The following is a 14,716-nucleotide window of genomic DNA, read 5'->3' as shown; positions in this document are numbered from 1 at the left end:
TTACATTTTTTCTGGCTTCATTTTTCGAAGGATTCCAAAATAAACTGACTTCCATATTGCCACTTTTTCCCTGCTATATAATGATGTTTTCAGATTTGCTATACGTTGTTTCCGGAAACCATATTGGTAATCTGGAATGATGTTATGTACCTCAAGATGTTCTACTAACTGCGATTTCAGAGCAGTTTCAAATATTTTGCCAATTACGAGAAATATTGAGATGGGTCTCAGTTTACACTTTAGTAATTTTAAGGCAATCAGGAAAAGTTCCGGATTTTATTGCTTCGTTTATCAACTTTGTGTGTGATTATGATATTTTTGATTATTTTTATTAAAACGATATAATAGTCAGCATTGGTTTTATTTTTCATTTTATTTATTATATTTTCAGTTTCGTTAAATATTACTCCCCTGAATTTGAAGTTTGGGAAACAGTTAAAATTTCCTGGCAATGGAGAAGTTACATGTGATTGGGTTTGTACTATAATAATAATTTTTATTCATCAGTAAATCATAATACATAAATATAAAATGAAGTATATGAAGTACAATATACCTTGATGAATAAACGGATACTTCCACTGAGGGTAAAACCTTGTGTGTGGGTAAATTACAGAACAATAACAAAATAGAACAATTATATGAGTAGTGCTTGGGAGCTGAATAAATGAACAATAAACAATGGCATCACTGAAGAGACAATCGCAAGATTGCTTCTTGTGCGTGATATAGCCTCTAAAAATGATAAAAAATAATTTTACAAAAATCTTTTATATAGCACATAACACAAAATTTAATTTCTCACAATCCAGGTCAATTGAATAACACAATCGGTTTGAAATCTCAGTAAACATAACATTCATATTATGTTCCCTGAGATTTCAGTTATTCTAAAACTCACCAATAATAATAAAAAATAATAAAATATCGATGTCATACATTCCCGCATTGATAGACAAAATCAAAGGTTACACAAAAAAAAAAAATTAGAAACAAACAACCACATACAGACAGATCACGGAAGTTCATACTTGTTTGTGAAGATAAGAAATATTAAAGTTTTACACATTATATACAGGGCTTTTCATGATGAGCGTTAATTAGCCGTTTCTGGCAAACTAATCAATGGATCAACCTGAAAATTCCACAGTATGCATGAGTCAATATGACCTACGCGCCTAAAATATTTTAGATGAAGCGGCGTTGTCGCTTCTACTATAAAGTAGCGACTTCTTTGATTTTTCAAATGGAACACCCCGTATATAATATCATATTATGAATCATTATCACTTTGTCAACAAATTCATATACTATTTTCCTATACCTATCTATTATCGTTTAGAAGATATAAATTAATTTCGATATTTTTTTACCAAACATGAACTTTTATAAATGCTGATAATCTTGAACTCTCTTGCACTAAAACAATCAAATTTGAAATGGAGTGGAGTGATACTATGAGGATCTTCACTCTGAGTCATATTTTCATTTGCCTCCTACAGGGTCTTCAAAAAATGCAGATACTTTGATCTCATGAAAAAATGAGTGGAACTCAATTTTTTCAAATGGAACACCTTGTATATTTCAACAATTTTGAGCTCTACATCCAATTTCAGATTAACTTTGTTCAGATAATACTATTTCTATTTTGAACCGTTTTCGAGATAAACTGTTTCAAACGGAAATTGACATGGTTTCCTTGTTCATCACTCTACTTAAACAAACATGTAATCTCTTCAAAAGATTGTCATGTGAAGCGCTTCTGATCAAGTTTGGAGTCAAACTATGGAAAGCAGTTGTAACTCTCGATTTCATATCTTCAATTGTTGTTATTGGAGTAGAGTAAACCATATTTTTAATTAAACCCCACACGAAATAATCTAATGGATTGCCATCTGGTGTTCTAGGAGGCCAACGAAAAGGTCCATTATTACCAATCCATCTGTCTTCGAAGATTTCGGTTAAAGCTTCGCTGACTGAATGAGAATTATGGGGTGGAGCACCATCCATTTGGTACCATACACATTCTCTTCCTGGTCTTTTATTTAAAATCATTTGAATTCCATTCCTCGGTGAATCTTCATATTTTGATGCATTCAAATTATCATCATAAAACTCGATATAAAAAATTGACTCATTCTTTATGGCACAAAATACATTGAATTGCCATCTTCCTTGAAAACCCCTTTGGCGGGCAACATGGGGATTTTCTGGCGCCCAATAATGACTGTTGTGTCTATTGAAAACTCCATTTTTTGTGAACTTGCCCTCATCTGTCCATATGATATTGTCAAGGAAATGTTCATCCTCTTGAGTCTTGACAAGTAACCATTCAAAGAATTCCACTCTACGAGGTAAATCAGTCTCTTTCAAATGTTGGACACAGTAGAACTTATAGGGATGCCATTTATGCTTATTAAGAATTCGACAAATTGTCACGTAGGGTATACCTATCTCCCTTTCAGCCTCGTGCAGAGAAGCATTTGGAAATGCATGAAAGTATCCCAAAACTGTTATACCATTGTCATCATCATCCACTTTAGTCTTCTTACGAATGATTTTTGGACGGAGGGTTCCATTTAACCTACAGTTTTTTAGTAGTCAATTTATCATATTATTATTCGGCTTCGGAAGTTGGGGATATCTTTCATGAAATACTCGCCATGTTCTACTTGCAATTCTATTGCACTCACCATAAATTATTATTAAATTCAAAAAATCTTCATTACTGTAACCTAATTTTGACATTATTCTATTATAATTGGTAGCTATCACAATCAGTCAAAACCACCAACGAAAGTCTGACGTTAAATAATGGTTTATTTATTTTTCCAATGCACACTATTAAAATATTAATGTGTAGTGTTGTACGTTAGAGACCAATACCTCAATGTATACAAATTGTTACTTTTTCTAAGTTAGGTACATACCAATTTCGAATTGACTGATCTGAGACAGTTAAAAAACTGGATCAAAAAGAAATATTACTAAGTATAAAAAAATGTTGAATATCCAAAATAAGTGATGAATTCAAAAAAACGAGCAAGAAAACCACGTCAGTTTCCGTTGGAAACAGTTTATCTCGAAAACGGTTCAAAATAGAAATAGTATTATCCGAACAAAGTTAATCTAAAATTGGATGTAGAGCTCAAATATGTTGAAATATACAGGGTGTTCCATTCGGAAAAATTGAGTTCTACTCATTTTTTCATGAGATCAAAGTATCTGCATTTTTTGAAGACCCTGTATGAGGCAAATGAAAATATGACTCGGAGTGAAGATCCTCATAGTATCACTTCACTCTATTTGAATTTGTTGACAAAGTGATAATGAATCATAATATGATATTATATACGGGGTGTTCCATTTGAAAAATCAAAGAAGCCGCTACTTTATAATAGAAGCGACAACGCCGCTTCTTCTGAAATATTTTAGGCGTGTAGGTCATATTGATTTATGCATACTGTGAAATTTTCAGGTTGATCCGTTAAATAGTTTGTCAGAAATGGCTAATTAACCTCATCATGAAAAGCCCTGCATAGGTATTGATGAACTAGGAAGATACAAATATTGACTATCACTATACTGTGATATATATCGTCTGCTTTGTTGATAAAGAAGTCGTTTATGTAATTTTGGTTTAGTTTGGTTTCTGGGTGTTTATTTTCATACATGACTTGGAGTATGTCAATAAATTTCAAAAATTTTTTGTTTATACTCAATTCATTACAATCAACGAAATCTCAATTTTGCATATATAATTTCTGCAAAAAAATTATTTATTTTTTTTCATTTTTGTAGGATCTGTAATATATTTTGTTGCTATTACGTCCATTTTTTATACTTGATAATGGGGTCAAACCCGAAACCGGTTGTATAAATAAAATCTACCAGTGGTATTTAGATAAAAGTGTTTTTATTAATTTCATTTGAGTGATCATGAATTATCATAAAGTAAACAAGTCATCAATCACACAATTATTATCCATTTTATAAAAAGGCACCCTTCCCAATTTATAAATATCATTTATCTTAAATCTGTTGAAACTTCATTTTGAAATCACATCACATCATCATTCAATGAAAAACATCATCAAGCTCATTCAATAACGCTCTTATTGGCTGAATCAAAGTGCTCAGTATTTGTGGTAACTTTTATATCCAATTGTTTGAATGGCAAGTAAATGGATTTCAGTAAGAGACCTAGAATTGTGATAGCAAATGAATTAATTTCCTGTTTATTTATACAATTTTTTTTTGAGATGATACAGTATTACAAAAATTGACTAAAACATTTCTGTACTCCCTTGTATAGCACACGTTGGCATTTTGCCATTATCACGCCGTATCGCTCGATTGTGGTAACGGAAGGCAGACACGTGACAATGCAATACCTATGTATCAATTAGCATGTATGTATCTGCTGGGTATGTACACAATTTCCTTAGTTGTTCATGGTTGAACTTTCAGAAATTGTTTTCGCAAAAATATTGGAAATGTTTTAAGTATCTTTTGATACTTACCTTCTTCAATAACGGTGTGAGATGCCTTGACCACCAGTTTTCACTCACGATCACGCCAAAGGCCAGAATGAGCATTATCCATTTGACAATACATTAATCTCAGATTATCAGATCTGAACAGTACTTGGATATATTTGTTTCGTACTTCTACACCTTGCTTTTTGTTTTCAAAAAAGGCTCATGAGGACATCGCTAAAACGTTGCTTCAAGACAGCAGACTCAGCACAACATTTGTAGCATGTTATTTGAGATTCCGAAAAGTGCTTGTGTTTCCACTAAATGGGTATCATTCGATATGAAGAGATCAAGCAAACTCGTCTTTCACTTCCAATACCATGGGTTCATTTAAGTGGCGACAAACTATTCTAGTTGAGCAGCATCATTGTCACGTTCAAAACCAAATTATATGAAAACTTTGACTATATCTCCTGTATGTGTTCCAAGTTCAGAGACAGGTCAGCGAAAAATCACTGTAGCGTGAATCGCTTGCTGAAAATGAATTTCAACTCCTTCTGCATCATGAACCTAGGCGAGTGTGCAGCTTCTATCCATGGAAGACCATGCAAGTAATATCAGTGGATGATTTGACTTGGGTCTCCTTCAAAATTTCTAACATGATACTGCTTCTCATTTATTCATTTTTGAAATTAGTTAAGATAAGTTATAATAGGGGAACCGAAGCGGAGATTTCGGGATTTACTGAAGCGCGGCAGAATAATATACCTACAGGGGGATACTTTGTACCCGGTTAAGTACCTCCACCAAATATGAGTCCCATATATAAGGCCGCCCGTGAAGGATAAAGGATCAGATTAGTAAAAAAAAATTGATCATCAGAAATTCTCGAGCGCGTCAGATTAAGGTAGGGTGAGTTAATTACTTGCTAAAAAGTGTATATTCCGGTGATCTGACAATTTGAGAGTGACGTAAAGAAAGGGGAGAGCAGCAAAGTTGTTAAAAAACGTCATTTCGACATTCTCGAGCGTAGCAAATTTTTTAATTTCGAAGAAAATAACTCGAAGATATCGGAAAATATATAATCTGACGATTTCCGCAAGCCGAAATAGCAAAAATTCATCGAGAAACTTTAATGCGTGCAGCTGCGTCATGCCTATATTTCCCTCTCTGCGTTTCTATTCCTTTTTCAGTTTTTTTCTATCTATTACTCTCTCACTCCGTCCCCACTCTGAATTCTGTTGCCATGACGCCGCCACAGCTGATCACAGAGACTCGTTCGTGATGAAGATGAAGATGATGATTAATGAATCAATTGATGGATGTAACCGTTACTACGTGGTAGGAAATCATAATGAAGAAAAGAGAAATTAAACTTTCTCTGCTTTTTACCACTTTTATTTGTAACTAACGTTACTTCAGTTTCGTACTATAAGGACATTTCCAAACTCATATATTGTATAAGTAACTGCAGTAACGTTAGTTACAAATAAAAGTGGTAAAAAACATAGAAAGTATCCACCCACATCATGCAAACGATCAGATTAACATACCAACATTAATAAAAATACGTAGGACATTGATGGTATCAATATCTGACGCGCTCGAGTATGTCAATGCAACAGTTTTTTTACATATTTAATAATCTATAGCAGCTTTCCCCACCAATGAAAAGGTATATATTATATAACATTTTTTTCTTCTTATCATCTGAGCTTTGCAACCTAATAGGTCTCTATGACGCTCGAGTAAATCCCCATTTTACATCGTGGGCTATTATTTCATCTCATTTTCATTCAAGTTGTGTTACTGATCTTCACCAAAAGGTGAAACTTTCATTCACCCTGAAAACTAAAACATATTCATGAGAAAGTATAATTATGATCATCTGAGTTAACACGGTCACAACCTGGGGTCCTAACCACATGGAAAGCAACATTGTTCAATAACAATTTTGAATATATTTGATTAAAATTGTTCAGGAAATTTTTTAAATTATTGATCACTCGTGCGCATCGAAACTAAATAATATCCACTGTAAAAATCCTGCGTCCACCTCTTTCACTTTTCCAAATGATAAACAAAGCTAAGAACCAATTGAGTTGAGGTTTGATGAGTTTTCGAATTGATTTCAGGTTTGCATTGCAAGATTCAGTATAATAAAAATATAGTGAGGATTGATAACTTGGGTGAGTAACAAGTATGTATTATTTTTTTTATTATAAAAAAATCGCACCAACCAAATTGGTTATTAGCGTTACAGTTCAAGTTACATATCTTACTATAGTTCAGTTGTTATTTGAATAGAGTTCAGAAAAAATATACTTCCTCGAATGTACAATTAGGGTCTAGTGTATCTTTCAAAAATATAATAACATCCATGATCCTTCCTTCGCTGGTTAAAGAGCAGACAATCTGTAAGGAGATGCTTTTCAGTCAGATTCACGTCACTCGCTTTGCATGTTGTTTCGTTCTTGTTTTGAAGTAAATACTCGTGAGTTAGGCGTGTGTGGCCTAACCGTAAACGGGTCCCTTCGATGTTTGGGTACTGTCGTCCATGGTTTCCTGAAACCATGCGGCCAGCATGTTCTCTTTAATTGAATTCTGCATATCGCCTGTCATTTGGTTAGTTCATCAACTTCTTCATTACCTCGTATTCCTTTGTGTGATGGGCTCCTTATGAAATTTATGTTTTTATCATTTATCTATGCTTCATAGGGTTGGTTCATGGGATACAATTGTTGGAATATATTCAGAGAGCTGAGGGAATCCGTTAGACTAGTATAGTTTTCGTAAGTGAATGCATTAATAAGAGTGGCGCGGTATATGGCATATAGTTTCTTTATAGAAACAGCAACATTGTGGAAGTTTCATTAGAATGGAGATGTTAGGACCAATTATCGCTGCTCCCACTCCCTCATTCGTTTCTGAAGCGTCAGTATATAGTTGAATATGGTTCTAGTATTGTTCTATTGAATTGAAAGGTAGTTTTAATGATAATAATGATAATAGTTTTATTTCCCACCACATATTACAGTTAAAAACATGTCCTTTAATGAAGATATCATCAACAAAAAACAAAAAAGAAAAATTTTTCGACATATATAATAGATGGGAACAGCAGTGAGAAAAGGGCACATTGATTCAGATAGCAGCAGAGACTGCTTCTGCTCTTCCATCACGGCCTGAAGAGAAAAAAAAGAGAATTTGACAGCGTAAAGTAGAAGGAAGAAAAAAAGGAGAGGAAAGAGAGATAGCATTATTTGTAATCTAGTCATGACTTCACTGGGCATCAAATAAATATTGTTTGAATTTAAAACGAAATGATGTTGGCGATATTTCTAAAAATGTTCCGTTCAGTTTGAAAATATTGTTGATACAAATTGTGACATTGTAAGAGAAAGAACGTCTGTATATTTCTTTTGTGAGTCTAGGAATAGTAAGCAGTGTTTGACGGCGAATGTTCAGATTGTGAACGACTGTCCTGTACTTTAATTTTTTTATGGAGATAGGGTGGTGTGCTCGATCTAAATATGCTGTGAAACATACACGCCATATGATGACGTCGCCTGTTGTACATATTGAGACACTTCAATTGTTAAAGTTTTTTCGATATAGATATTCAACTGAATTTACGTATACCATATATAAGTCGAACACATGAATTTTGCATTTTCTGTATTCGTCCGGCATCTACTCCATTCAAGCAAGGACTGTATATCACATCACAGTGGTTAAAGTGTGAGAGTACCAAGGAGTCACAGAGCATTTTTTTACCTCCACTGAGAGATACTGTCTTTGCGTATAAATCAGCTTAACAGATGAATATGCATTCCTCAGTTTATTCGTAATATATTTTGTAAAACGAATAGATATATCTATTATTAGTCCCAAATTTTTATGAGAAGATTTGATAGGTATTTCCGTATCACCTATTTTCAAGACGACTTCATTATTTAATGAGTGTGATATATTTTCTTTTCAAATATCATGGCAACAGATTTTTTTTGGATTGATTTTCAGAGCATGATCGTTTGATGATGTATGTAAGGAATCAAGATAGGTGTTAATACAATTTATAGCTATTGCCAGATCCAAAAAGTTTAATAAAAAATATATCTGGGTATCATCATCGTAAAAATGGTAGTTACAGTATTTCAAAACGTTCATAAAATTGGAAATATATAGTGTGAATAATAGAAGGCCAAGAATACTACCCTGAGGTACTCCTCAACGCAGCTTCACGGGAGTGGATTCCTCATAATTGATTTTAACAATTTGTGTTCTATTGTGGAGATACGAAGCCATCAGGGAGCATGCTGAATTGCTGAATCTAAAGTAATGTAACATTGATAAAAGAATGTCGTGATCTATTAAATCGAATGCCTTCGTGTAGTCAAGTAGAATTAGTATGCTCATTTGATTTTTGTCAGTTGTCTCTAAGATGTCGTCCAAAACATCGGCAAGGGCAGTTGCGCAACTATACCCTTTTCTGAATCCCGATTGTTTTTGTGGAAGGATACTGGTGGTAGATAAAAAGCTACGGATTTGTGTTTCCATTATTCTTTCAATAATTTTCGACCAAGTTGGTAAAATACGAACGAAGATCACTGTATTCCATTGGTTGACTTATTTTTGGAATTGGGACGATTTTAGCAAATTTCCATGAGTTGGGAAAATAGTTTTCTGATAGACATTGATTTATTATATGGGTGATGATGGGTATTATAAGAGGGCAGCAGAGTTCAATGATTGTTATATTTATGTCATCATTGATATATGTATAGGAGTTTATATTTAATATTATGTCACGTACAGCTTCTTCAGAAACTTGTGTAAAAACAAAATCGCTCTCAATTGCATTTTTGAAATTATGGTTATAATAATAAATCAATTCGTTGTTAATGGGCATGCAATTTTTTGTTGACTCAATGAAGTATTTATTCAAGTTCTCTGCATTGCTCAAAACGTCTGGGATTTCATAGTTTTTATTTTTTGTGAAATTCAATTTTTTCAGTTCACGCCATTTTTCTTTGACTGTACATTTACGGAAGATGTCTTTGGAAATTTTTTTTATTTATGTTTTTCAAGTCCCTATACATAATGTTTTTCTTAATATTACGAAACTGGTTATTCAATTTGAACTCACAGCATACTCTGTTGTGGTCAGATATCTGGCTGGTTTCCACCCAAGAGCGATATTCATCAGAGCTTAAATTTATAATGATTAAATCGATGAGAGATATAGATGTATTGGCTATTGTAGTAGGGTCGTTGATAACTTGTTCAAATGACTCTAGAATAGAGTTAAATTGCTGGGTAACATTGGAAGTTGTGTCCAACATTTTTTATCTTACATGATTTTCACCCAAATATATTGATCATTACATACACTATAGAGAAAGTCGAATTTCAAGTTATTTCTAATATATAAGCCCACACCTCCGCCCCTAGTGGGACGATTTTGAAGAACAAATCTATAATGGTTAAGATTAACAGTATCACTGGGAATGCCTGAGTGTAGCCAAGTTTCGGATACCTCAACAATATCACAATTTGCACCTATAACTTCATTTTTGAAATTTAAAAAGTTTGCCACCAGTGATCTCGTATTGAAATGAGATATTTTTAGTTTCATTTTGATTCAGATATTACTTGCTGCTATGATTTCAGTTGAGATGAAAAGAAAGTGAGTGTTCAAAAATGAAATGAAGAAAAGAATGAAGGATAGATTACAGAATTAGACAATGAATACTTTAACTTTACTTGAGTGTACAAGCAGAAAATCATAAATCATGCGGGCATCAGCCCCGAAATATTGGAATACATTTTTGTGAATATAGTTGTGATTGGAAAAAAAAGCACATGAATGTTGACATTAGATATGTTACACCTTACAATTGATATGCATAAAAGAACCCATATATCAAAAGTTACAGACTTTTGCGTATAGAGTTTGAGAAGCTAACTAGCTGATAAAATTTTTCAAAACCAAATAATCAATAATAATCCAATGGATTTGGAGAATATACATAGCTATTGCTGACACTGCAAGAATATTACCTCAAATCTCGTTTTAAACTATTCACCAAGATGAGTATTTCACTGATTACGTTCGTAAAAATAAACATGCAAATAGTTCAAGTGCATTTCAGAAAAAAAGATATATCTAATGTACCTATTTAATGCGTAGAAGATCACTCTCCTGCTGTATTCGATGCACGCATTCATTATACTTCACAAAAATGTTGCCGTTGCGGCACCACACATGTTTCTTCGTAAATTTGTCTATTGCACTTTTCATCAGGGCTAGTCTAAATTTCGTCAAATCTTCTTGTATGGATATTCCTGTTGATTTCAGATTTTTTCGGTTACTTAAGATTTTTTCACGCACTGCGGTATCAACAAACTGTACTAATACTGCTGGAGGACTCGGATTATCTCTACCAGTGTTTTTATTCGGTACCCGATGACATTTGACTATACTTTTATCCGTGAAGTTTTTCATTTTCATCGTTTGATTAGCAACCTTCAGAACGACACTAACTGAATCTTCACCAGTATTTTCTTGTATACCAAAAAATCTCACATTTTCATTTCTCGATATTTGTTCCATGTTGTCCATCGCAATTTTCAACTCACTGTTTTAGAGAAACCAAATCATTTTTAAGGTCTGATATCATTTCATCATATTTGACCTGGAATATCTTAACAATTTTGTCCACTACACCTTGTAAATATTCCTCAGTTAAAACGGATTCTACTTTCGTTTCGACAATCGTGGCTATTTGATCGAGATCCCTACTTGTGAGACCCATTGTTATTAACTTTTCAATCGAAGCAGGCGGTATGGACAAAAAAGGGTCCTGGAAATTATAAAAACTTTTCTATGTCTTCATTTAATGAAACGAAAGGCTATAACTTGAATTATTACTTCACAACATGCGTTGAAACAGTAAATTATCAGGACCGATGCGACAGCGTGACTTACTCATTCGCCATCTTGTATCATATATATGAGTATATGCATATTTTCCATGATGTTAACGTTAACGCTCTTCACTATACTAAGAATTTTCATCACATTTTTATAGACGTAACTATGATTCAATTCACATTATGTTGATATAACGCCGGACTTACTGCCCTAGAAGGAACGTATATTATGGAAATATCATTATAATGCGGTTTATCCTTCTCAAAACGAAAAACAGGCGTTAATCTACCGTATACAGAAAAATATCTCCAACGAATAGTGCTCGATTCTATCTTAAGACTTTTGATGTTGCTGAGGTTTGTATTCAATTCATTATTGTTGATTGACTATTCGCTAGCAATTTGAGTTCATTTACAAGTTATGTTTTTAAAATGCATTGGAGGTACTGATGAGTATAATTATTCATTATAAACCAAGGAGAATTGTAATGAGCTCAATTTGAGTTATGTATTTGTTAGTACCTTCGAATATTTTTGGAAAAATGAATTTTCAATAATGAGACCTTTTTATCATTCAATGTTCATTTGTTGGACCTACATTATGAAAGCACCGGTTCAAATCACACATTTCCGTGATTTCATTCGCCAAGAAAACTCGCACATTGAAAAAAAATGTTTTCGGCAAATGATTGTATCACAAATTCATGGTTTTTATCAATCACGACAGCAGTCATAATATTTTGCAATCTTTGGTGAGTACAAAGTTACAAATTCGTCAATTATATGAGATACATAATTTTTATAAGGGATTTATCATCCTGTAAACTTCAATGTGGTGTTATGTGGAATATATGTTTTTTCAATTCTTCATGAGAAGAAGTATCCGAAAGGAATATCATAGATATTCAAGGAGAGTGATTTTGAAAATATATTGAACGCGACTATGAAAACTCAAATTCTGACTTACGATATTTATTTTTCTTTCGACTCGCTGGATACCAATTTTATCTACCTATATAACTTCAATCAATAATACAAAATTGATCTAATATGATACAATTTTATATCATCCCGAATTCCGGTACTCTGTACAAATTAATGTAAACTCCAAAATTTCAGTGGTTCAATGCAATTTTTTTCTATACAATTGAATTTATAGTGATTATTTTCGTCAATACATGAAACGATAAGTTCAAGGCTTGGCAGTTTTTTTATACTACTACGTGGTAGAAGATCATCATGAAAAATGAGAATAAAAAAGCTTCTATAGTTTTACAACGCACTAGACCTGTTCAACCGACTAAAATAAAGATGAATCCCTCGAACAAAGGTTTCGGGATTCAAACGAATCAATAATATTGGCGTGAAGTTATCCACAGATTTCTGGCCATACATGCTGACGTAGAGGAAAATAAAAATCTGTGGTTGGGATAGGAAATTATTAGCACCCGTACTAATATCTGTGGCTGGAAATACCTATTCACTATAGGTTGAACGTGGAATTATTAAGACTATTTGGTGTTTAACTTTTTTATAGAATCTTGAGTAGATTGACGCGTTGATAATCGTTTTCTCATCAACAATGAAAATTTTGGGAAAAATAAAATTGAAAATATTAGACTTACTTTCCAATACCCCATGAAGAAATGATATCCGATGATGTGCGTCCATCAAAATCACACAACTTCCATAGTTTTTTGAGTAGATTAACTTGGTGATGACAGTTTTCTTGTCATATAAACAGATTTCGAAAAAGAAATTGTTGAAACAATCAGACTCATTTTTTGAGATTCCTTGTATTCATGAAAATCACACAACTCTTATAGAATCTTGGGTAGATCGATATAGTGAAAACCGTTTTCTTGTCAACCATACAGATTTCGAGAAAAAAATTGTTGCAACAATCAGACTCACTTTTTGAAACACCTTGTAGAACTGGAACCATGAAAATCACACAACTCTTATAGAATCTTGTGAAGATTGATATAGTGAAAATTGTTTTCTTGTCACCCATACAGATTTCGATACAAAAATTGTTGCAACAATCAGACTCATTTTTCGAGATTCCTTGTAGAATTGAAACCAGAATCTGTGCGTTCATGAAAATTACACAACTGTTATAGAATCTTCTGTAGATCGACATAGTGAAAACTGTTTTCTTATCATCTATACAGATTACAATAAAAAAATTGTTGCAACAATCAGACACATTTTTTGAGATTCCTTGTAGGGTTGGAACCAGAAGATGTGCGTTCATAAAAATCACACAACTGTTATAGAATCTTGGGTAGATCGACAAAGTGAAAACTGTTTTCTTGTCACCCATACACATTCCGAGAAAAAAATTGTTGCAACAATCAGACTCACTTTTTAAAACACCTTGTAGAACTGGAACCATGAAAATCACACAACTCTTATAGAATCTTGTGAAGATCGATATAGTAAAAATTGTTTTCTTGTCACCCATACAGATTTCGATACAAAAATTGTTGCAACAATCAGACTCATTTTTCGAGATTCCTTGTAGAATTGGAACCAGAAGATGTGCGTTCATGAAAATTACACAACTGTTATAGAATCTTGTGTAGATCGATATAGTGAAAACCGTTTTCCTGTCACCCATACAGATTTCGAGACTCACTTTTTAAAACACCTTGTAGAATTGGAACCATTAAAATCACATAACTCTTATAGAATCTTGGGTAGATCGATATAGTGAAAACTTTTTTTTGTCACCCACACAGATTTATGATGAAAAAATTGTTGCCCACAATCAGACTCATTTTTTGGGATTCCTTGTAGAATTGGAACCAGAAGATGTGCGTTTTTTTATACTACTACGTGGTAGAAGATCATCATGAAAAATGAGAATAAAAAAGCTTCTATAGTTTTACAACGCACTAGACCTGTTCAACCGACTAAAATAAAGATGAATCCCTCGAACAAAGGTTTCGGGATTCAAACGAATCAATAATATTGGCGTGAAGTTATCCACAGATTTCTGGCCATACATGCTGACGTAGAGGAAAATAAAAATCTGTGGTTGGGATAGGAAATTATTAGCACCCGTACTAATATCTGTTGCTGGAAATACCTATTCACTATAGGTTGAACGTGGAATTATTAAGACTATTTGGTGTTTAACTTTTTTATAGAATCTTGAGTAGATTGACGCGTTGATAATCGTTTTCTCATCAACAATGAAAATTTTGGGAAAAATAAAATTGAAAATATTAGACTTACTTTCCAATACCCCATAAAGAAATGATATCCGATGATGTGCGTCCATCAAAATCACACAA

At 33.2% G+C, this 14,716-nt stretch overlaps 1 protein-coding gene across 1 annotated transcript in view; it reads left to right on the top strand.

Annotated features, from left to right (window-relative positions):
- Positions 1-12,003: 12,003 nt before the first annotated feature.
- The window catches only part of LOC111508337 (myrosinase 1-like), a 92,832-nt gene continuing 90,119 nt past the window's right edge, over positions 12,004-14,716 (top strand). The window contains exon 1 of the mRNA XM_074184362.1: positions 12,004-12,166. Within this exon, the coding sequence (XP_074040463.1) occupies positions 12,087-12,166 (80 nt within the window). The 5' untranslated portion in view covers positions 12,004-12,086. The remainder of the gene's footprint in view (positions 12,167-14,716) is intronic.

This window comes from Leptinotarsa decemlineata, unplaced genomic scaffold (assembly GCF_025532065.1).
Source record: "Leptinotarsa decemlineata unplaced genomic scaffold, Ldec_3_MD MMD2_tig00026354_RagTag_RagTag, whole genome shotgun sequence".
Classification (NCBI taxonomy): Eukaryota; Metazoa; Arthropoda; class Insecta; order Coleoptera; family Chrysomelidae; genus Leptinotarsa; species Leptinotarsa decemlineata.
The sequence above is the reverse complement of the archived record's forward strand: the minus strand, read 5'-3'. Positions and strand labels throughout refer to the sequence as shown.